Source organism: Penaeus japonicus, unplaced genomic scaffold (assembly GCF_977035675.1).
Source record: "Penaeus japonicus unplaced genomic scaffold, GWHDUDI00000001_assembly GWHDUDI00000009, whole genome shotgun sequence".
Classification (NCBI taxonomy): domain Eukaryota; kingdom Metazoa; phylum Arthropoda; class Malacostraca; order Decapoda; family Penaeidae; genus Penaeus; species Penaeus japonicus.
Window position 1 is genome coordinate 2,552,291 of NW_028234411.1, and position 22,080 is coordinate 2,574,370.

The following is a 22,080-nucleotide window of genomic DNA, read 5'->3' on the forward strand; positions in this document are numbered from 1 at the left end:
ACTTCCAAGTGGGGCTGACCAACCAAGCTGTGTTTATGGAGAATATAACCATCAGGAGAGGCTAAGGAAGCTCGAAGCGCTGCCATTGATGCATCCAAAGAAGCGCGGCTAACCTATGGGAAATATTACAATCGGGGCAAGAGAGGAAACTTCAAACCAGAGTTGGGAATGTTGTTTGGTACTATGAGCTGAGGAAGGCTGGTGCTCTTCCTCCTCTGTCTGGTAAATGGTAGAGGTCCAGCAAGAATCGTATCTATTCTGGGACCTGTGGCTGTACTAATTAAGGATGTAAATACAGAGGTTCAGCTTAGAGCTCATCTTAACATATAAAACCGTTTTAGATCTTCTGCCGAGTTTTCGTATGCTCTCCGAGATGAGAATCGGAAGATGATGATGAGGAAGAAGAACCTGTCGTGCCTGAAAATTATTTTTCTTGAGCCTACTCTTGCAGACCTGCAGGGGAAGAGGGGGGGGGGGGAGAAAGGGGGGGGGGGGGGGGGGAGAGGAAGTGATGGTTGTGTTCCCGTCTCTCCAGGGGAGCCTCTTGATTTTTCGCTGTGATGATCAGAATCCAGTGGACACTAGGGGCGGACGACGGACCAGTTAGCAGCCGTTAAGAAGTCGGAATCGTGTTGTGAGGGAAACTGATCGGGAAATAGCGACGTTTATTTAGTGGTATTCGTGCACCTGACTTTCGGTACCATTGTGAACTTCATTCCAGGGCGCTGATGAGACTGCTGAGTAACGTTGCAGTATCCTCCTTCCTTCTCATACCCACTATGCACAGAACAGATGCCGAGGAGAGACCGGTGATCAGAACCTACCCACAGATCTACGGTACCAGAGTTTAACATGGTCACAACGACCTGGTAATTTGAGTTGTTTAGTGCTTGATATTCATTTGCAGTAGTATCCTTGAAGGAGGCCGCAGAATTTGCATGATACCCATGTTAAATTACAATCCCAAAACTATATTTCATATGTATCTATGATCCGTGTTGGCACGCCCAGCTGGTCATTTCTTTTTAGTTTTAAAGGCAAGTGATCAGGCTCAGGTCTTCCTTTTTCTCTTTGCAGGTTTGTTGTCTCCGTGAGCCACTGCGACCCTGGGCAGGGGAGGATTGTGAGGCCGTCAGGCCTCCCTTCTCTGCCTTTCCTGACCCCCCCCCCTTTTTTTTTCTCACTCCCTCGCTCCCTTTCTCCTCCTCCCTTCCTTTCTCTCACTCACTCACTCACTCCCTTTCTCCTCCTCCCTTCCTTTCTCTCACTCACTCACTCACTCCCTTTCTCCTCCTCCCTTCCTTTCTCCTCCTCCCTTCCTTTCTCCTCCTCCCTTCCTTTCTCTCACTCACTCACTCACTCCCTTTCTCCTCCTCCCTTCCTTTCTCTCACTCACTCCTTTTCTCCTCCTCCCTTCCTTTCTCTCACTCACTCACTCCCTTTCTCCTGTTGGCCTTTATTTCCCTAATTTCTAATTCTCCCTCCTACACTACTTACACTGTCTCCTGATTCTTCTCCATGCTTTTTCCTTTGTTACCATCTCTTATTTCTCCTGTTTTATCCAACCTTTTATGTTCCCTTGACTATACTCTCCCCTCCTCCCTCTCCTCTTTTTTTTTATAATGTTTACTTTCTGTTCTTTTTTTTTGCTTTGCCCTTAATCTTGTATATCCTTTCCCTCAAACTTGTTCTGCCCTCATCTCTGCTATTTTCTCATTCCTATCAATCTTGCAGTCCTATTGTTTGCTCATTTCTTTCATGTTCTAACTTCTCCCTTATCCTAGCCTAGGTTAGCCTAGCATAGTTCTTTGTTTCTTGTCTTTTCGCTTCACCCTTATTCCTACCTTCTTTACTATTCTGTTATCTTATTCTCTTCTTTATATACTTCTTACTTCCTAATATATTTTACTCTATATCCTTTGTTTCTCTTTTTTTCTACCTCCTAGCCTCCATGCCTATCTTACTTGTATGCTTATTTTTTCTGCCCTCATTTATCACCTTTATCTTTCTCACATCCCTTCCCCTTATCCTAAAACCTTGTATCCATTCCTATGACCCTATTCCAACCCTTTTAGACCCTACATCCTGCCTTTTCCTTGGCCACAACGAATCTGTCTGATCCTGGAGAAATCCCAGCACACGGATCGCCCGAAGCTCCCTTATTTCTTTTATTTATTATATGCCTTTTAATATTGTATATTCACTCCACTGTATGATCTGGTCATGATGCTTATAAGTATTGTCAAATTAAATCATATAGAACTAGGGAATGAGAAATTTGTTTACTTTTATTTGTCGGGACTTTTAGAGAATCCTTGCCTTTCCAAATGACCGCTTTTTTTTACGTTGTATTGTTAAATCATTGCTAAACCTCATTCAACAAGCAAATGTATACATGCTTAGACAATATGTTTATGTCATATGTTTACGTCATTTTATATTCCTAGTATCATGTTTTACCACTGGCTTTTATTTTTTAAGATTTACGTAAATTTGTAAATATATTTGACAGACCTAAAACCCTGAATTTAATTATTTGATCTGTTTTATATTTGTTTTATGATTATTAATTTTAAACAATGTATTCATGAATGTTTATTTGATTTAGGAGAACCATTTGTGTTTTATTTTAGCGATATTTTTTTTTTATACCGAAATGTTTTGTAAGTGTTTGTTTGTTTGTTCTTTCCTCTTTTATCTTACTTTATTTGAATTTTTTATAATGGACTTTAGCCCTGTACACCCCTTTTATGAACTTGTTTATCAAATTTTAGTAAGAATTTCTTATAATTATTTGTTTTAAAAATATTTACATTTTGTTTGTTCGGCCACCGCCTATATAAGACGCCGTTTCTGTTGGAATAAATGAGTGTTAAGACGAACGTGTGTTTTGGTGTTGCTCCCCCTGGATCTTACAGTGACGACGACAACGCTGCAGAGAAAAGGTTGTATCTGACCCGATTCTTGCCTATTGATAGGGAAAAGCTGGGTATTCCAGACATGAGATGCATATATATATATATTTAACAAAGAAAAGCGTTTAAACCACAGCCTCATAGGGACCCTCGTTCTTCATTTAAAGGCTTGAAGGGCTTGATGATTATTTTTTTGTTTGTTTTGTTTTATGGAGTAAACAGGGCCCCTCTATCCCTGGCCTTTATTTCTTATCCCGCCTCACGGGGCATTTTTTTAAGAACTCCTACCCACGGATACCCTTACAAGTACTTACATCTTTGGTGGCAGCGGTGAAGATTTCTATGAGGAATTTATGAGTATCACTCTATAGTGGTTTAGATGCTTTCCCAGCTCAGTTTATATTTGTTAGTCTAGCTTAAAGAGCCACTTGTACATGTTTTATGCGTTTTATGTGTTTACATGTCTATGTCTACAGGTGCTTGTAGTTAGATACATGAGCGTGGTCCTTTTTTTCTTTTACAGTGATGATGAATGATGTTTATTGTGCTAATGTCCGCTCACCGCTAGATTTCTTTTATGGCTCTGTTTAGGGTTAGGAACATTGTATATGTGGTAATCAATATTTTTCTGTTCCGTCATGCACTCCAGTAAACCTGCTATTTCTATTTTGCATAGTAGCAAATGACCCGACCTTTAATGTGTCCATAAGACATTGCTTTTGTTGTGAGGCATGTTCAATTTTGTATTTTAGTCATACGTCAGTTTTTGCAGTAGCTCTTCATTTTTCTTCGAGTGATTTTCGATATCCTTCTTAAGATGTGTTTGTGAAATGCTGTTTTATTTTTGTTTATCGTCTTCCTCATTTGGATTCTATTTTATGTTTCCCTGTTTTACTTGTGATTCACTCGTTTAGCATCTGATCTTATTTGTCGTTTTCCTCATTTAGATTCTATTTTACGTTTCCCCTGTTTTACTTGTGATTCACTCGTTTAGCATCTGATCTTATTTGTCGTTTTCCTCATTTAGATTCTATTTTACGTTTCCCCTGTTTTACTTGTGATTTACTCGTTTAGATTCTCATTTAGAATCGATCTCTTTTTTTCCTGTTTTACTTGCGATTTACTCTCTTAGAAGAATTTTCTCATTTAGTTCACTGTTTTTATTCAGATGGGTTTTTAAGTTAAGTAACTTGCCTTTCGTCTGTCGTGGCCATGAATTTGGCTGCACCAGCACTTAAATACATGTACTCCTTGCATGGCTGTTAATAAGTAACGGGAATTTCATGAGTTATTTGTGGTTATCTGCTATTAAGTGAAAAAAATGAACCCTGTGCAGGTGCAATGAACGTCCCTTGTCAATGCCCATGATATGTAAAATAACTGATTCTGTGTCACTTACCTGTGAGCACTGCTGATTCCTATTCTTCTGTATCAATTAATGCAGAGTTGCACCACACTCACACACACACACACGTACACTGCCCACTCACACACACACATACACACGTACACTGCCCACTCGCACACACACACACACACACACACACGTACACTGCCCACTCGCACACACACACACACACACACACACACACACACACACACACACACGTACACTGCCCACTCGCGCGCGCACACACACACACACACACGTCCACTGCCACTCACACACACCCATACGTACAAGTACGCTGCTGCATGCATTAATTCTGCCTCGGTTGACTTAATCATATACTGTAATAAGTAGCCTTGAAGATGGTGTCAGGCACCCGGTCTAAGAAACAAAAGGAAACGTCGTCTCAGTCACTTAGCCAGCCTACTTCCCCTGTAGCCCAGTCGCGATCATCTTTAGGGACTTTGCCAGTCGTGGTTGGAGGCTCTAACCCAGAGGTGACACAAGCAGTCCGAGTGATGGAGGCCGAAATCACTGTTATGGAGCAATTGTGTGACAGAGTGGACAGTCTCATTGCAAAGAGGATGGACCAAATTCAAAAACATGCTGAGAGCTTTTTGCAAAGGACAGCAGAAGAGCTTAACCGGAAAATGGGGGAACTAGATCAGAGGCATAGGAGTGAGGACCGGCAGCTAGGTGCAACTAGTAATGTTGTAGCACACACAGATGATAGCAACAGTGGGCAAACCGATATCAGGGAGAGTGGGCAGCCGGGAAGACCTGTGCCCAACGTACCAGAGGCTAACAACCCGGAGGTGCCCGTAGCTGGTAGGAGTGATGGAGGCTTTCCTTCCACAGTGTATGAAAGGCCTACTAGCCACTCGCTTCCCCGTGAGGAAGCACTAACCAGCCTCCAAAGATGCCTAGTGGAACTAGAGGCGGAACTGCAAGGAGAGAGGAGCCGGCGCAGGCGTGCTGAGCAGCAACTCGGTAATCCTAGCCTGTCCTCAGTTGGGATGTTACCGCGGGACGCTATTGAGCCCACATTGCCCTCAAGAGGACCACGTCCTCTTGGCTTCCCAAGCAATGAATCGGAAGCACGGTCACCTCTAGCAACAGCCACTGAACAGAGGCTTTCATACATAATGACTCGGGAGACCGTTCCTCATTTTAAGGGTGAAGCACCTGCATCTGAGCCCCTGAAAAAGAATCAGGAGATAGAATCCTGGATTCGAGCAATTGAGAACATCGTCAGGCCATCGTCTAGTGAATCATATATTAGGTCAGCCCGCGCTAATTGTAGAGGAAGGGCCGAGGCTATTATAAACTCAGAGTGCTTTGACCACTTTGACGACTGGAACATCTTTAAGCGAGAGCTCAGACGTAAGTTCAGGGGCACTTATTCAGCTGCCGACTTCTTCAAGGTCCTCTATGACCAAACCATGGGAGATGCCCAGGCCCCAATGGACTACTATTTACAGATCGAGGGGTCTGTGTATCAAGGGTGCCGTGACCATCGAGAGGCAATAGGGGAGCCTTCAGAGCTAATAAGGCGAGTTTTTCTTTCGGGCATTCCCTTCTGGATGAGGGACTTTTTAGCTCTGAAGGAGAATTGTACTACCATGCAATTAGCTGAGACAGCCCAAAGATTATGGAACAATCGCCATGGTATAAAACACGGAGCGTCCTCTTCTACTCACCGCCCTTCCTCTGGCACAGATGAATATTATCCACGACGACAATGCGAGGATTATGGGTATAGCCGAAGGAACCGGGCTGCCGTTCCTGTTGCCGTAATTGGAAGCCCACGTTCCCCACAAGTCAATGGAGGCACTTGGTGTGAATATCACAGGAGTCCAGGACATAATACCAGGGAATGTATAGCCCTTGGTAATACTCAAGGGGGCCAAACCTTGCAGCGTATAGTGTGCTACAGATGCCGACGGGAGGGACACCTGGCTAGGGATTGTTCCTTTCTCCCAGGCCAGGGCGGCCGAGTCCCAAGCCCCTCTGGCAACAGGAACAGTAGGGACACTAGTCATGACCATCGGAACGCAAACCCCTCCCGCTCAGACATCAACATCACTGAGTGCACAAGGGAAGCCAGGACGACCTCTCGTGGCACTCAGTATTAACGGCCATACCCTCATGTGTTTTTTGGATACTGGGAGTGAGGCCACACTCATCAAGCCCTCCTCCCTACATCGCATAGACCCTGATAAAAACCTTGACTATCACGAAAGTCAAAGGATGATACAAGGTATCACAGGATCCCTTCGTCGTCCCCAGTACGAAGTGAACCTTCCTTTTCAACTAGGTGCTGGTAATCTCCTCCATGGTACCATCATCACCGACCTCCCTTTTCCAGGCGATATTCTCCTAGGCATTGATATGTTGAGAAGAGTTGATTTCTCAATTTCAGCTGAAGCCGATTCCCCACATGGCTTGCTTACTCTAGGGGGCCGGAAGTTCTCGGTAATCTACACAAACGCCCCATCATTACATATCTCTGTATTAGATGCCTATGCCAAGTCACCTAAGTCCACCGCAGAGGTTGCAGTACATCTCCTTAAGAAAACTGAAATTCCACCTCATTCGGGTTGCTTTTGGAGGCTCGTATAGCTAGAGCTGGACCAGCTGATGGAAATATAATGATAACTCCAGCCATCACACAGAAGCTCTCAATCCCTCACTTCATTACCAGCGCCCATAATCGCATTTGTAGTGTTTGGGCCATTAATACTAGCCCGAGCCCTATCACTCTCAACCATGGGACACGGCTGGGCACCATATCAGAAGTGGAGGATATATATTCAGTTGGATGATGATTTACTGAAGGATGCTGCTGCTGGGGAAGACATTGCCCCCATCAGACCAGGTTCTTTCAATAATCATGATACAATTAAGGTAGCTGTTGGGATGAGCAGACCCCCCACCAGCGAAGGACACGGAGTGGCTATTGGGATGAGCAGACCCCCCACCAGAGAAGGACACGGAGTGGCTATTGGGATGAGCAGACCCCCCACTAGCGTTACGCCCAAAGATTGTGAACTGGAGGCGGAAGCGAGAGCTCCCAATGTCGCTGCTGCCAGATGTGGACAGAACTCTGTCAGACCAGGACATTGGACAGACATGACAGCGATGGATGAGGATGAACATGAGAACGATCATGAGGATGAGGATGAGTTTCTTTGGGATGACTATGGAATGGATACTGGCATTGGTGATGACTTTGATATCGAAGAAGCAGTGCTACCTCCTTCAGTAGCAATTGCCACTTGTATGGCTGCCGAAAATGTGGAAAAAGAAACGGTCCAACCAGACTTACTACATTTAAATGAGGCAGAGAGGGGACAGGTCTCGGAAGTCATTGGTAAATACAGTGAACTTTTTAATGGTGGAGAGGATGCGGTTGGCCTGATACCGGGCATTAGCCATCAAATAGACACTGGGGATGCAAAGCCTGTATGCACCCGACAGTGGAGGTTACCCCATTCTGCCCGGGAGACAATCCGGGAACAATGCAACAAGATGCTCCATGCTGGCGTAATCGAACCATCAACCAGTCCTTGGTTAAGCCCGGTGGTACTTGTGAAAAAGAAAGATGGGGGCATCAGGTTCTGCGTGGATTACAGGGCCTTGAATGCCGTCACAAAAGGGGACTCTTATCCCTTACCACGCATTGAAGAGTTAATAGACGAGCTAGGTCCAATGAGCATTTTCACTACCTTGGATGCTCGTGCCGCATATTGGGCTGTTGAAGTGGACCAATCTGACCGCCCTAAGACAGCCTTTTCGGATGGGTATCGGCTTTTCCAATTTGTTCGACTCCCATTTGGCCTGTCCACTGCCCCAACTACATTCCAGAGAACCATCTATGTAGTTCTCGCTGCTGTCTTAGGCAAACACACGTTGTGCTATCTAGATGATGTTATCATCTATTCCCGAAGTTTTGAACAGCACCTCATTGACCTGGATGAGACTCTGGGATTATTAAAGACAGCTGGGCTTAAGCTCAATCTAGAAAAATGTAGTTTTGCAGCCACAACCATTAACTTCTTGGGCTTTACTATTTCACCTGAAGGAGTTTCACCAGACAAAGGGAAAGTATTGGCCATCTCAAAAACACCAGCACCCCGCACTGTCCGGGAAGTCAGGCGCTTCCTTGGTGCAACTGGGTTTTTTAGGAAGCACATCCCTGGTTATGCCTCCATTGCTTCTCCTCTTCACATCTTGCTGAAGAAAGACCAGAAGTGGCATTGGGGTTCTGAGCAGCAGGCAGCCTTTGATGACTTGAAAGAACGGCTGGTGACTGCCCCTGTTTTATGCCAACCAGACTTTAATAGGGAGTTCGAACTCCATACAGATGCTTCGGGTATTGCAATTGGGGCTTGCCTGATGCAGCGTGATGCTGATCAAGCACCTCATGCCATCGCATATTATAGCCGCAAGTTGAGATCCTCTGAGAGCCGATATCCAACTATTGACCTGGAGGCTCTTGCAGTTGTGGAAGGCGTAAGAGTCTTTGACCCGTATTTGTATGGCAGAAGATTTCTAGTTTACACAGACCATAGGCCTCTGGTCCCTGTGTTCACCCGTAAGACAAAATCTCCGAGAATGACAAGATATGCACATGACCTATCTTTTTACGATTTCTCAATAAGGTATAAAGAGGGTCCAACGAACCACGTACCTGACATGCTATCTCGCCAGGTGGCCAGGCTGGTGATAGCCGACACATACCCAGATAATCTTGTAAGAGAACAGGGTAAGGATCCTCAGTTAACAGACTTACTCCATTATCTAAAGGAGGGAAAAGTGCCTAAGAAGAAGCTGCCACTCTCTCTAGCAGAGTTCGAAATCAAAGACAACGTGCTCTACAGATTACGATACCTGCCTGATCGTATCTGTTACCAGCTGGTTGTTCCATCAAGCCTAAAGAACTCTGCATTGAAAGCTTCACACCTGCCTCCCTTAGCATCTCATCCAGGAGTCCACAGGACATTCGAAAATGCTCGCTCCATGTACTATTGGCCAAACATGCTAAAGGATGTGCAGGATTTTGTAGGAAATTGTCCAGTTTGTCAAGGGACTAGAGGTAGCCCTCAAAAGGTGGTAATGGCTGAAGCACCTTTGGCAGAATTTCCCTTGGAAAGAGTCTCGATGGATCTTATGGACTTTGGGCCATCTATTCCCATAAGATATTGTCTGTCCATACTGGACCAGCATTCCAGATTTCTCCAGTTAGTGCCTCTCCGCAAGGCAACTGCCACAGCTGTTCATCATGCTTTCTTTGAAAGATGGGTAAGCCTCTTTGGGCCACCAAGGGTCATACAGACAGACAATGGAGTCCAATTTACGTGCCATTTGTTCAAAGAATTGACAAACATGTTGTATGCCACTAACCACTATACAATCCGTTACCATCCACAAGCAAACGGATTGGTGGAACGTACTAATCGGGTGGTAAAGTCTGCCTTGACTTCTCTCGTAAACAGGAATCCCCGTACATGGCATCGCTTTGTTCCAGAAGTGAGGCTTCAAATAAACTCTGCCATTCACCGGACAACAGGTGAACAGCCTCTGTACCTGTTGACAGGTCGACATGCCAACTTCCAAGTGGGGCTGACCAACCAAGCTGTGTTTATGGAGAATATAAACCTTCAGGAGAGGCTAAGGGAAGCTCGAAGCGCTGCCATTGATGCATCCAAAGAAGCGCGGCTAACCTATGGGAAATATTACAATCGGGGCAAGAGAGGAAACTTCAAACCAGAGTTGGGAATGTTGGTTTGGTACTATGAGCTGAGGAAGGCTGGTGCTCTTCCTCCTCTGTCTGGTAAATGGAGAGGTCCAGCAAGAATCGTATCTATTCTGGGACCTGTGGCTGTACTAATTAAGGATGTAAATACAGAGGTTCAGCTTAGAGCTCATCTTAATCATATAAAACCGTTTAGATCTTCTGCCGAGTTTTCGTATGCTCTCCGAGATGAGGAATCGGAAGATGATGATGAGGAAGAAGAACCTGTCGTGCCTGAAAATCTTGAGCCTACTCTTGCAGACCTGCAGGATGGTTGTGTTCCCGTCTCTCCAGGGGAGCCTCTTGATTTTTCGCTGTGATGATCAGAATCCAGTGGACACTAGGGCGGACGACGGACCAGTTAGCAGCCGGTTAAGAAGTCGGAATCGTGTTGTGAGGGAAACTGATCGGGAAATAGCGACGTTATTTAGTGGTATTCGTGCACCTGACTTTCGGTACCATTGTGAACTTCATTCCACTGATGAGACTGCTGAGTAACGTTGCAGTATCCTGCCTTCCTTCTCATACCCACTATGCACAGAACAGATGCCGAGGAGAGGACCGGTGATCATGAACCTACCCACAGATCTACGGTACCAGAGTTTAACATGGTCACAACGACCTGGTAATTTGAGTTGTTTAGTGCTTGATATTCATTTGCAGTAGTATCCTGTGAAGGAGGCCGCAGAATTTGCATGATACCCATGTTAAAATTGACAATCCCAAAACTATATTTCATATGTATCTATGATCCGTGTTGGCACGCCCAGCTGGTCATTTCTTTTTAGTTTTAAAGGCAAGTGATCAGGCTCAGGTCTTCCTTTTTCTCTTTGCAGGTTTGTTGTCTCCGTGAGCCACTGCGACCCTGGGCAGGGGAGGATTGTGAGGCCGTCAGGCCTCCCTTCTCTGCCTTTCCTGACCCCCCCCCCTTTTTTTTTCTCACTCCCTCACTCCCTTTCTCCTCCTCCCTTCCTTTCTCTCACTCACTCACTCCCTTTCTCCTCCTCCCTTCCTTTCTCTCACTCACTCACTCACTCCCTTTCTCCTCCTCCCTTCCTTTCTCCTCCTCCCTTCCTTTCTCCTCCTCCCTTCCTTTCTCTCACTCACTCACTCACTCCCTTTCTCCTCCTCCCTTCCTTTCTCTCACTCACTCCCTTTCTCCTCCTCCCTTCCTTTCTCTCACTCACTCACTCCTTTTCTCCTGTTGGCCTTTATTTCCCTAATTTCTGTTTCTCCCTCCTACACTACTTACACTGTCTCCTGATTCTTCTCCATGCTTTTTCCTTTGTTACCATCTCTTATTTCTCCTGTTTTATCCAACCTTTTATGTTCCCTTGACTATACTCTCCCCTCCTCCCTCTCCTCTTTTTTTTTATAATGTTTACTTTCTGTTTTGTTTTTTTTTTTGCTTTGCCCTTTATCTTGTATATCCTTTCCCTCAAACTTTTTCTGTCCTCATCTCTGCTATTTTCTCATTCCTATCAATCTTACAGTCCTATTGTTTGCTCATTTCTTTCATGTTCCAACTTCTCCCTTATCCTAGCCTAGGTTAGCCTAGCATAGTTCTTTGTTTCTTGTCTTTTCGCTTCACCCTTATTCCTACCTTCTTTACTATTCTGTTATCTTATTCTCTTCTTTATATACTTCTTACTTCCTAATATATTTTACTCTATATCCTTTGTTTCTCTTTTTTTCTACCTCCTAGCCTCCATGCCTATCTTACTTGTATGCTTATTTTTTCTGCCCTCATTTATCACCTTTATCTTTCTCACATCCCTTCCCCTTATCCTAAAACCTTGTATCCATTCCTATGACCCTATTCCAACCCTTTTAGACCCTACATCCTGCCTTTTCCTTGGCCACAACGAATCTGTCTGATCCTGGAGAAATCCCAGCACACGGATCGCCCGAAGCTCCCTTATTTCTTTTATTTATTATATGCCTTTTAATATTGTATATTCACTCCACTGTATGATCTGGTCATGATGCTTATAAGTATTGTCAAATTAAATCATATAGAACTAGGGAATGAGAAATTTGTTTACTTTTATTTGTCGGGACTTTTAGAGAATCCTTGCCTTTCCAAATGACCGCTTTTTTTTACGTTGTATTGTTAAATCATTGCTAAACCTCATTCAACAAGCAAATGTATACATGCTTAGACAATATGTTTATGTCATATGTTTACGTCATTTTATATTCCTAGTATCATGTTTTACCACTGGCTTTTATTTTTTAAGATTTACGTAAATTTGTAAATATATTTGACAGACCTAAAACCCTGAATTTAATGATTTGATCTGTTTTATATTTGTTTTATGATTATTAATTTTAAACGATGTATTCATGAATGTTTATTTGATTTAGGAGAACCATTTGTGTTTTATTTTAGCGATATTTTTTTTTTTTATACCGAAATGTTTTGTAAGTGTTTGTTTGTTTGTTCTTTCCTCTTTTATCTTACTTTATTTGAATTTTTTATAATGGACTTTAGCCCTGTACACCCCTTTTATGAACTTGTTTATCAAATTTTAGTAAGAATTTCTTATAATTATTTGTTTTAAAAATATTTACATTTTGTTTGTTCGGCCACCGCCTATATAAGACGCCGTTTCTGTTGGAATAAATGAGTGTTAAGACGAACGTGTGTTTTGGTGTTGCTCCCCCTGGATCTTACAGTGACGACGACAACGCTGCAGAGAAAAGGTTGTATCTGACCCGATTCTTGCCTATTGATAGGGAAAAGCTGGGTATTCCAGACATGAGATGCATATATATATATATTTAACAAAGAAAAGCGTTTAAACCACAGCCTCATAGGGACCCTCGTTCTTCATTTAAAGGCTTGAAGGGCTTGATGATTATTTTTTTGTTTGTTTTGTTTTATGGAGTAAACAGGGCCCCTCTATCCCTGGCCTTTATTTCTTATCCCGCCTCACGGGGCATTTTTTTAAGAACTACCCACGGATACCCTTACAATATATATATATATATATATATATATATATATATATATATATATATATAAAGAAGCAAATACGACTTCTCTTAGGGAAAGGCTACCAAGATATGTCCCTTCCCATAACTAGGTAGATTTTGGGGAAATTGGAAATTATTGTCAAGGCAATAGGCGTGAGGAAACAGTTGGTTCAAGAGAGGTAGTCATAGCAGATTTTTTTCCCCCGAAGATGATTTAGAAAGTAGTTAGTCTCAGCCGCTGTGAATTGTGTTCTGAACCGAAATTAGTTGATCATCATCACATGGCGCTTATTTCCCAATTTTCAAATATATTTCCAATAATATTCCTTCGTTTTTTCCCATCTTTCAATTTTGAGTCTGTAACATATTTTTTATCATAATTCGTGGGGTAATTGATAACATTTTTTTCCCATAAGCCACGATTTATTTCTACCCTAAGGCCTATTCAAAAATTTAAACATATTCTATATATGCACACACACACGTGCATATATGTATATATATGTATATATATGTATATATATATATATATATATATATATATATACATATATACATATATATACATATATATGTATATATATATATATATATATATATATACATATATACATATATATACATATATATGTATATATATATATATATATATATATATATATATATATAATATATCATCCTTGGTGTCAGTCATTTCACCGAACATTGAAGTTGACTTGTTGATGATACTTGCATGACCGCTGCATGACTTACTGTGTCGCTCTAATTTGTCATAACCTGCATGATATGCAGACTGTCACGATCCACGCTCCGTCTTCCTTTTCTTTTCTTTTTTGCACTGTTTATTGTATTATCTGTGTTATGTTTGGAAACCTCTGTCTCTTATTATATATTTTTGATTATATTCATATCTTTGTCTTTTGTAAAAGAAATCTTTCATATTTGACTTTCATTTCTTTTTCTTTTTTCTTTTCATCTATCCATAGCTTTTCTTGTCTTTTTAATCTTACTTTGATTTCTTTATTACTGCTTTTATCTCTCATTTCTCTCACTTCCCTTCACCCTCCCTCCTCCACCCTTTCGTCACTCTCACTTCTTTTCCCTATCTTTTCCTCTCTTTCTCTCAATTCCTCCCTCCACTTCTGTCTCTTCCTCCCTCATCCCTCATTCTCTGATTCCCTTCCTCCTTCTTCGTCCGAGGTTATGACGACCTGGGACTCTGGGTTTGTCTAGAATGTGGAGTCCGTTAGAACTGGTCAGGTCAGGTCATGTGAGATTGTACTGCTAGATTTCGAATGTTCATTCAGATATTTGTAATCATCTATTTCATAATTGATTTCTTTCTAATCTGGAATTTGATTCATGTACAAATAAGTACCTTGATTTTGCTCTTCCACGTTACCCAAAGTCGTCCTGATTTGGTGGAAAAAAGAATGAATACAAAGAAATAATTAGCAATACATAGCAGAGAAAGGAGGAGAACGAAATCAGAAATTCAAGTCCCAAATCAGGTTACCGAGGTTATATCTATGTGAGAAAGATGGTAGAATGCAGTAACGCATTTAATATAGAAATACAAATTTTACCTCCCTGACCGGGACTCGAACCCGCACCGTCAGATTGGCAGGCACGGTCCGGAATCCGATACACTACACAACCGGCTAAAAGCATTGTCTAACCAGTTAGACAATTCTTTTATAATTGTGTATGTGAGTGAGTGAGTGAGTATATGTATGTTTGTGTGTGTGTGTCCCTACTTTCTCTTTATCTCTGTCCTTTTCCTCCTGGATTATTTGAACCATATACAATATATATTTACTGTATATGATGACACCAAAAGGTCATCTTAAATGGTATTCAGTAACACATCATCTGGTGAGGTGCTGGTCTTTGCAACAGCACAAAGGTCGGGATGCAAGAAGCGGCTACGCAACGGGTGCTTGAGGCGATGTTGCATCCATTCTTCCCGATGGCTCTCTTGGGCTGGACCCCAAGCGGGAGACGGGGACAGGCACGACTTGATCCGCTAGAGAGAACAAACAAAACTTTAGTTTAAATGTAGATAACTAGAGATATGTACATACACACAAAAATCAAATAAGATAAGCGTGTTTTCAAATATTCTTTGCTTCTCCTTTGTCAGTACACATTTTGTTCATTATGACAAACGTAGAAAAAGGTATATATGAGACTAGATAATGTCACAACACAAGATACATGATTAAAGCGTTTCAGTTCCTCATCTTTAGAATTGCATGTAATTTTGAGGACGAGAGTCTCATCTATAACTTAAGCTAAGCATTTCTTTCCATTCTTCAAATGCATATATCAAAAAGACCCTTTGCTCTTTTTGAAAATTCTTAACGCTCACACCTGTTTGAGCGAGCCAGCAGTTCGAAAGCAAAAGTAGTAGAGGAAGTAGACTGGGATGAACTGTATAGAGGCTAAGGCGATGACCCAGCCGATGTTCTGAGCCCAAGTCGGGAACGACTGACCTCGGTATTCTGCTTTCGTGTAATTCAGCGCAGAGTTCACGAGGAAGCTCTGTTAACGAGACATGTATAAACCCTTTAGGTTAACTGTTGTAAACCTAAAATGAAAGTGAAGATGTAGAGATAACTTTGGAGAAAAGACCTTGCACCCGGAGGATATTCAATGAAATTATTTAGTGCGAAAAAGAAAATTCCGCACATGGTTATCATAATAATGGTAAACTCTAAGTGTATATTCACCCACTGTTACTTAAAGAAATTGAAGTAAGGCCAAGAAGCAATAGTATTAACATACAGACGAGTTCATCATTGTTTTAGTACAGGATCACTTATACTTCCCCATATCCCCACTTCCCCACGACAGAGGGCTACTAATTACTTTTTGCGCATATAAAGAGCACGAGAATGGATGTAGTGACGACCAGTTACTCTTAGCACTTACAAGGAGCATGAAGGGAGCGACGACCAGCCAAATGATCCACCACATGTAGCTAACACGGCCTCTCAGCATCAGTTGAAGATCCTGCAATGTTCGACCAACTCCTTCAGAAAAAAAAGAGATCAGTAAGCGGTCAGGCGAAATGATACTGGATTGATAGGGAATCTAGAATGAAAATTATATACAGTGTAATAGGGGTGATGATATTGAGATCGTGTCACTAAATCATCTGTGTTGTTTAGATGCTCATAAAGAGGTCAAGGAGGCAAAAAAAAATCACATGAAAGTAAGTTGAGGTCGCAAACAGTTAAGTGAGGAAAAGGGTCAGGATATATAAGGGATAATTAGGAAAATCATATCAATAAATCATTTCAGTAATCTATTATTAAAGGATTTAGAAGAAATTGGAATTCATGAAATCCAAAATTGAAACCTGTATCATAAAATCAATAAGTTACACAGTTCTAAAAACTACTGAATGCCATCAACCAAAGGACTCGTACTAACCATAGATGTAGCTAAAAATGCATGTCTGACATAAACAAACGATAATAACGGCGAACGAAGCACAGTACCAGTCCACCAATGTTAGCCAGTATATTCCACCCTGAAAAGAATTACCAAGGTACTCAGAGCTTTACTAGGTTTGCATGCAATAACCCAAAAAGAAAATCCCTACATTCAAACCCAAAGTATTTTCACAACACATCATCCTTATTGCTAATATTTTTTATTTCTTGTCTAGCATCCACTTACATTCGTTCCAAAGAGGATTGTTGACAGAAACGAAAAGAGACACATGAAGAAAGTGACCCAACCTCTGTAACCACGGAACTTTGGGAATTCATCCAAGAAACAGGTCACTGGAGTCTCAATATAAGCGAACTGGAATAAAAAATAGATGGTATGAAATTGCAACACTACCGAAAGCAACATCATCTAGTTCTGCTTTAAGAGCATATATTGTACAGTTACGATTATTGCTTATAGGAATGGCAGTCTTATGACCTGAAAGAGTGCTCATCGTGAACTTACGCAAGCGTCTATGCCCAAAAAGAACAGCATCAGGAAGAAGAGGATGGACCAAAATGGAGCAACTGGCATCAGGGATATAGCCTCAGGATAGATAACAAACACCAGAGACGGACCTGAGGGAAGATATCCACGATGATTTGTATTTACTTCATTAACATAGCTACTTAAATGACTATGGCCAATTAGCAATTATTCATATTTCAATATATTTGATGAAAACTGGAAGAATCCAATGCGTACATGTCCACATAATATGACTAACTTTCTTGAATCGATCTTACCGGCAACAGCAACCTCTTCCACAGAAACACCAGCTCTCTTGGCCATGAAGCCGAGCACCGAGAACACCACAAACCCCGCAAGGATGGAGGCGCTACAGTTCAAGATGGGGACAATCACTGCATCTCTCGTGCACCGATTGTGGTACTTGTTGTAGGACCCAAAGGAGATGAGTGACCCCCATCCTGGGCCCAAGGAATAAAAGGTCTGTATGGCCGCTGCTGCCCAAACCTGGTTCAAGTGTAGAAATGGAAATAAACAGAGGATATAAGAGGGGGAGTCATATAATATAGAAATTTTGGCCACAGATAATGTAAACAAAAACTACTGTACACGCATGTCTTCAAGGAGAGCGTCTGTGGTTTCTTGGAATTTCACTATAGGTATTAATATCACCTTCATTTCTTTAAGTTTGTTAAATTTTGGGTAAATGTAGAAGTAGATTCCATCTTCGGCTCCAGGAAGGGTAACTCCACGTATCAGTAGAATAAACAACATTATGAATGGGAACATTGCTGTGATCCACACAACCTGTATGGACATAGAACCATTAAGGCACATATTAATCTAACAGGAGCCAGATTCACTAACGTATTAAAAGGATCTTAACTCACTTAAATGATCGTAAGTTCCGAAAGGTCGATTCACAATGGCAGTTACGATCTCGGAAAACCGAAATATCGCCTATATGATCCATTCGCTATTATTTGACCTATTGATAATTTTCTCTAGCTTGTAACTGCCTGTAAAAATACTGCACTGCCAGACGATGATTTTCCTCTTTCATAATTTAGATAAAGGTATTATACATTAAAATAGGATATGTGCTACCGATGGTGCTTACAATACTTATACTAACTGGTAGAAAATAACTCACAAGTAATTGTGCTTGATATAAATAGACGATTGTATTGTATATCAATATGGGTTGAACTTTGTACTGCAACGTTTTTCTGCCTGTCCTCAGGCATGAGTGCTGTCTGAAATCATTACAAATAATTAATCTGTAATATTTTGTTTTCTCTTTTCACCATGCTCTTCCATCTTAATTCCACAAATTAATTCCTAACATTCGACTTTTAACACATTTACATTTTATATCAATACCAAAAGCTGATGTAATAGACTCACTGATTGGTTCATAGAAAACAACACTAACACCATCTGTTGTGAGATGAGTAAATCACTACTTAACTAAGAGCTCTCGTTTGATCAGTTAGCTCAGAACTGACGAAATCACACAAGTCATTTTAGGGGACAGATACTGAGAAAGATCTTAAGACTCTGTTAGTGAATCCGACCCCAGGACTTTTATAGGAAAAAATCCATATATTTGATGTTGAACATGTAAACCCAGATATTTATCCTCCAAGAAAATCAACACCTACTTTCCCCATGACCCTAATCCCTCTGAAGACGCTGAAGAAGAGGACAGCTATCGTCAGGAAGGTCACGCCGACGACCGGCCACTCGATGCCGCCGAGGTCGTGGATGCCGGACGTGACGTGTAGGATCTTCCGACTGAGGAAGAGAACCGATGGCTTTGAGGAGGCGGTCAGGATGTGGGCCTTACAGTGGTCGGGGCGTAGGTCATATAGTGGGCTTGACAGATTTGCTTTAGGTCGACTATGGTGATTTTCGGTGACATCAAAACTTTAACATTGAGAATTCCCGTTGATGACGTCACAAATTCGTACTACAAGCTGATTGGGCTACTGGTATCACTGCCAGCCATAATTATTAATTGGAACCTGTCATATCCTACACAGGCTCCCATGTATGTAGTGTAAACAAAGTAACAAGAGTAGGTATATGAATTCTAGTAATAGAATCTATTTTGATAATATTGAGAATGAAAAATCTTTAGAGGGTTCTGAACATTCAGGCCTACCTAGAAGCTGGGTTTGGTCCTAGCCGAACGCTCACCTTAAGCCGAGACACTGGGTTGGATATTTAAATTTATCATTTATAGATTATTATCTACTGCAATAATAAGGCCGTGGATCAACCCCAATTCAAAGGGCTAAGCAAAGTCATTCAAAACTGTTGAGAAAAATAAATGTCTATCACGCTAGTTCCGAATTATCAGCCTCTTTCTATAAATCAAATTCTTAGGAATAATAGAGTTATGTAGAAACAGGTACGAGAGAGATAGAGAGAAAGAGTGAGAGTTAGTCAGAGAGAGAAAGATCAGATTGTACTCTAAGTTTGATTGGTAGTGGGCCATTAGTGTTTCGGAATGCAATGGCTGTTGTCCAGAAAAGGACTAAGAAACCAACTCTGGTAACAGTAAAGGATCTCAGTGAAGGTTTCAATGATTGGGTGTTGAATCTGAACAGGAGCTCTGAAAACACAATGCTTGATTTTGATGCATAACATTCCCTCAAGAACACAACCACAGTCTGATGACGGCATGTGCCCAGTATCAGGTCAAGGATGATACCAATATGAAACACACCACAATGAGCCAATTTCTCTCTCAAGATCAACCAAAAGTGATTTGGTAAACTCCTAAGTAGAGAGAACTCTAGAATACAACCATGATTCAAGAACTGGTAGAACATCCATTTATAGGAGTCTCTAGTTTGCGGCAACTAACCATGAGGAGGAAGATGCGCTGATCAAGCAAGCAATAGCTGCATCACAGCAATATAAGGGAGATGCCGAGCTGAGGACATTCTCGGCTGATATACATATGCTAATTCATGAAATAGCAAACTATCATCTACCAAGAAAAGCATCTATTTCAATGGCATATATTGTTGCATTCTTAGCCTTTCACACTTTCACAGGCGCTTCTCTAGACTTGGTAAGGCGATATGGTTTTAATTCTATCTGACTCCATGAAGGTCAGTGACATTTAAGCTATTTTTGTTACATTCAGCACAGATGCTGATCTGTCAGAGGACTTGTATATAACCTGAGTTTTATTTTGTTTCCTCAGCGTATTCTTCAAATGGTGTTGGTGCTCTGACGTTGAATATCATGCGGGTATATATCCAGGTACATGAATGGGTCAAGCAGCTATTTCTCAGCAAACATTTCTCAATCCATTGAAGAATGAATACCACAAGAACACGCGTGATCAACTATCAAAGACATTCTCTTTACATCAAAAGGAGTTATCGAGATGGTGAGGTGCCATTACAAGACAGATTGTTTGTCCCAGAATTGTTGCTCCCGGGCCAAAAACCAAACGTGCAATAGTCATTGCTGTGCAACACTTTGTGTGAGAAATTAGTATAATCATTTCAGAGTTGAATTATGAGAAATTGCCTGATTGCCTTATAACAACCATGCGATCATGATATGTAATTTTAAAAATATGAAACATGGATTATCTGTTTTGGCATTGTGTAAGTGTTGGCAATTCTCCAAGAAATTCCAGTGAACGTTAAATACAAACATAGGGGACATGACTATTGCCTCATTGGTTCTTTTCCTTCGGTTAATGCCCAATGTCTCCCTTTCAACCTTGCGTGTGTGTGTTTGTTGGTTGGTTAATTTGTTGGTTTGTTTTATGTGAGTGTGTTTATGTTGGTGTGTGTGTGTGCACGTGTATATTTGTGTGCGTGTGTGTGTGCATGTGTATATTTGTGTGTGTGTGTGTTATATACTTACTGAAAGAATTCATCTGCTGCAGAGACGCCGCTCGTCATGTCTTCCTATCAAAATTACAAACACAGTCATGAGATGCATCAATCAGATCGGTTTATACATATTTATATATGTGTGTGTGTGTGTGTGTGTACAGGCATATTTAATATTGTATTCATAAATATACAAATATATATATATATATATATATATATATATATATATATATATACATATACATGTGTGTATGTGTGTCTGTGTCTTGGTCTGTGTGGATCTTCTAGATATTTTATCAAATAAGTACAAGTTTATATAGGTATGCGTATGATATATGATAAAGGAACAAACAAATAATGCCTTATAACCTAACTTATGCCAAATATACTACTTATGCCAAATAATACAACCGTGCAGTTGGGCGAGTTCCAGCTGTTTCCGCAGCTGGCCCACGGGAGTTCCCAGCTGAAGGAGTAGGCGAGGAACAGAAGGGGATACGACACTAAGACTATGAAGTACCCCAGTGTAAGCAAGTTGATCATCAGGGATGCTATACCAGCGCCTGCGGAATGGAAATATGTTAATGAAGTAGAATGCACACTGAGTCGTGTACCTTGAGCGAACTATGTCAGCTTCAGAAAAAAAAGATTCCGAAAAGTTTGTATTCCAGTGATTCTTATGCTTAGTGAGTGTTGCGCAGCAGCAAGTCATTTCATAATTAAGTAATACAGTAGCAGAGGAAAAAAAGATTCCATCGGTAAAAATCTGCCTCGGAAATTATGGAATTTACATGTGTTTGTGTGTCTGTGTGTGTGTCTATAGGTGGTACCCCACCTACTGGCCCTAATTGTATCTTGGTGGGGGGTATATATAACACATATTGTGCATACACCATTAGGCAATCGAGGTAAAGTTCCTTGCCCAAGGTAACAACCCACCAGCCGGGATTCAAACGCTCGAACTCAGATCCTCGTCATTTCAGTCCGATGCTCTAACCAGTCGGCCACCGAGACCCCCCCCCCCCCCCACACACATACACACACATATATATATATATATATATATATATATATTGTATATCCAAACAAAATTATCTTACATTAGCAGTGAACATAAAAGTACATGCAAATCATCCTAAATATATGAACTGAATTCGGATA

At 41.4% G+C, this 22,080-nt stretch overlaps 2 protein-coding genes across 2 annotated transcripts in view; both read right to left on the minus strand.

Annotated features, from left to right (window-relative positions):
• Nucleotides 1-12,464: 12,464 nt before the first annotated feature.
• Nucleotides 12,465-21,468, minus strand: LOC122264855 (sodium-dependent noradrenaline transporter). The gene is made up of 11 exons (XM_086539508.1): nt 21,331-21,468; nt 20,948-20,991; nt 18,715-18,847; nt 17,723-17,857; nt 17,329-17,557; nt 17,048-17,160; nt 16,769-16,897; nt 16,520-16,619; nt 16,016-16,116; nt 15,455-15,625; nt 12,465-15,107 (listed from the first exon to the last, which is right to left on the minus strand). Exons 1-11 carry the CDS (start codon nt 21,460-21,462, stop codon nt 14,928-14,930), a joined length of 1,467 nt encoding a protein of 488 aa, XP_086395634.1. The 5' UTR covers nt 21,463-21,468; the 3' UTR covers nt 12,465-14,927.
• Nucleotides 21,469-22,049: 581 nt separating this feature from the next.
• The window catches only part of LOC147471222 (sodium-dependent dopamine transporter-like), a 504-nt gene continuing 473 nt past the window's right edge, over nt 22,050-22,080 (minus strand). The window contains exon 2 of the mRNA XM_086539469.1: nt 22,050-22,080. This exon is cut by the window's right edge and continues 175 nt beyond it. Coding sequence (XP_086395595.1) covers nt 22,050-22,080 — 31 coding nt within the window.

Excerpts from the sequence above, each read along its gene's own strand:
- LOC122264855 (XM_086539508.1), bottom strand. The coding sequence starts at position 21,462 with ATGATCAACTTGCTTACACTGGGGTACTTCATAGTCTTAGTGTCGTAT. Across the intron at positions 16,898-17,047 it reads TTTTGGGCATAGACGCTTGC|TTCGCTTATATTGAGACTCC; the intron begins GTAAGTTCACGA and ends TTTTTATTCCAG. Across the intron at positions 16,117-16,519 it reads CATTTTTAGCTACATCTATG|GAGTTGGTCGAACATTGCAG; the intron begins GTTAGTACGAGT and ends TTTTTTCTGAAG.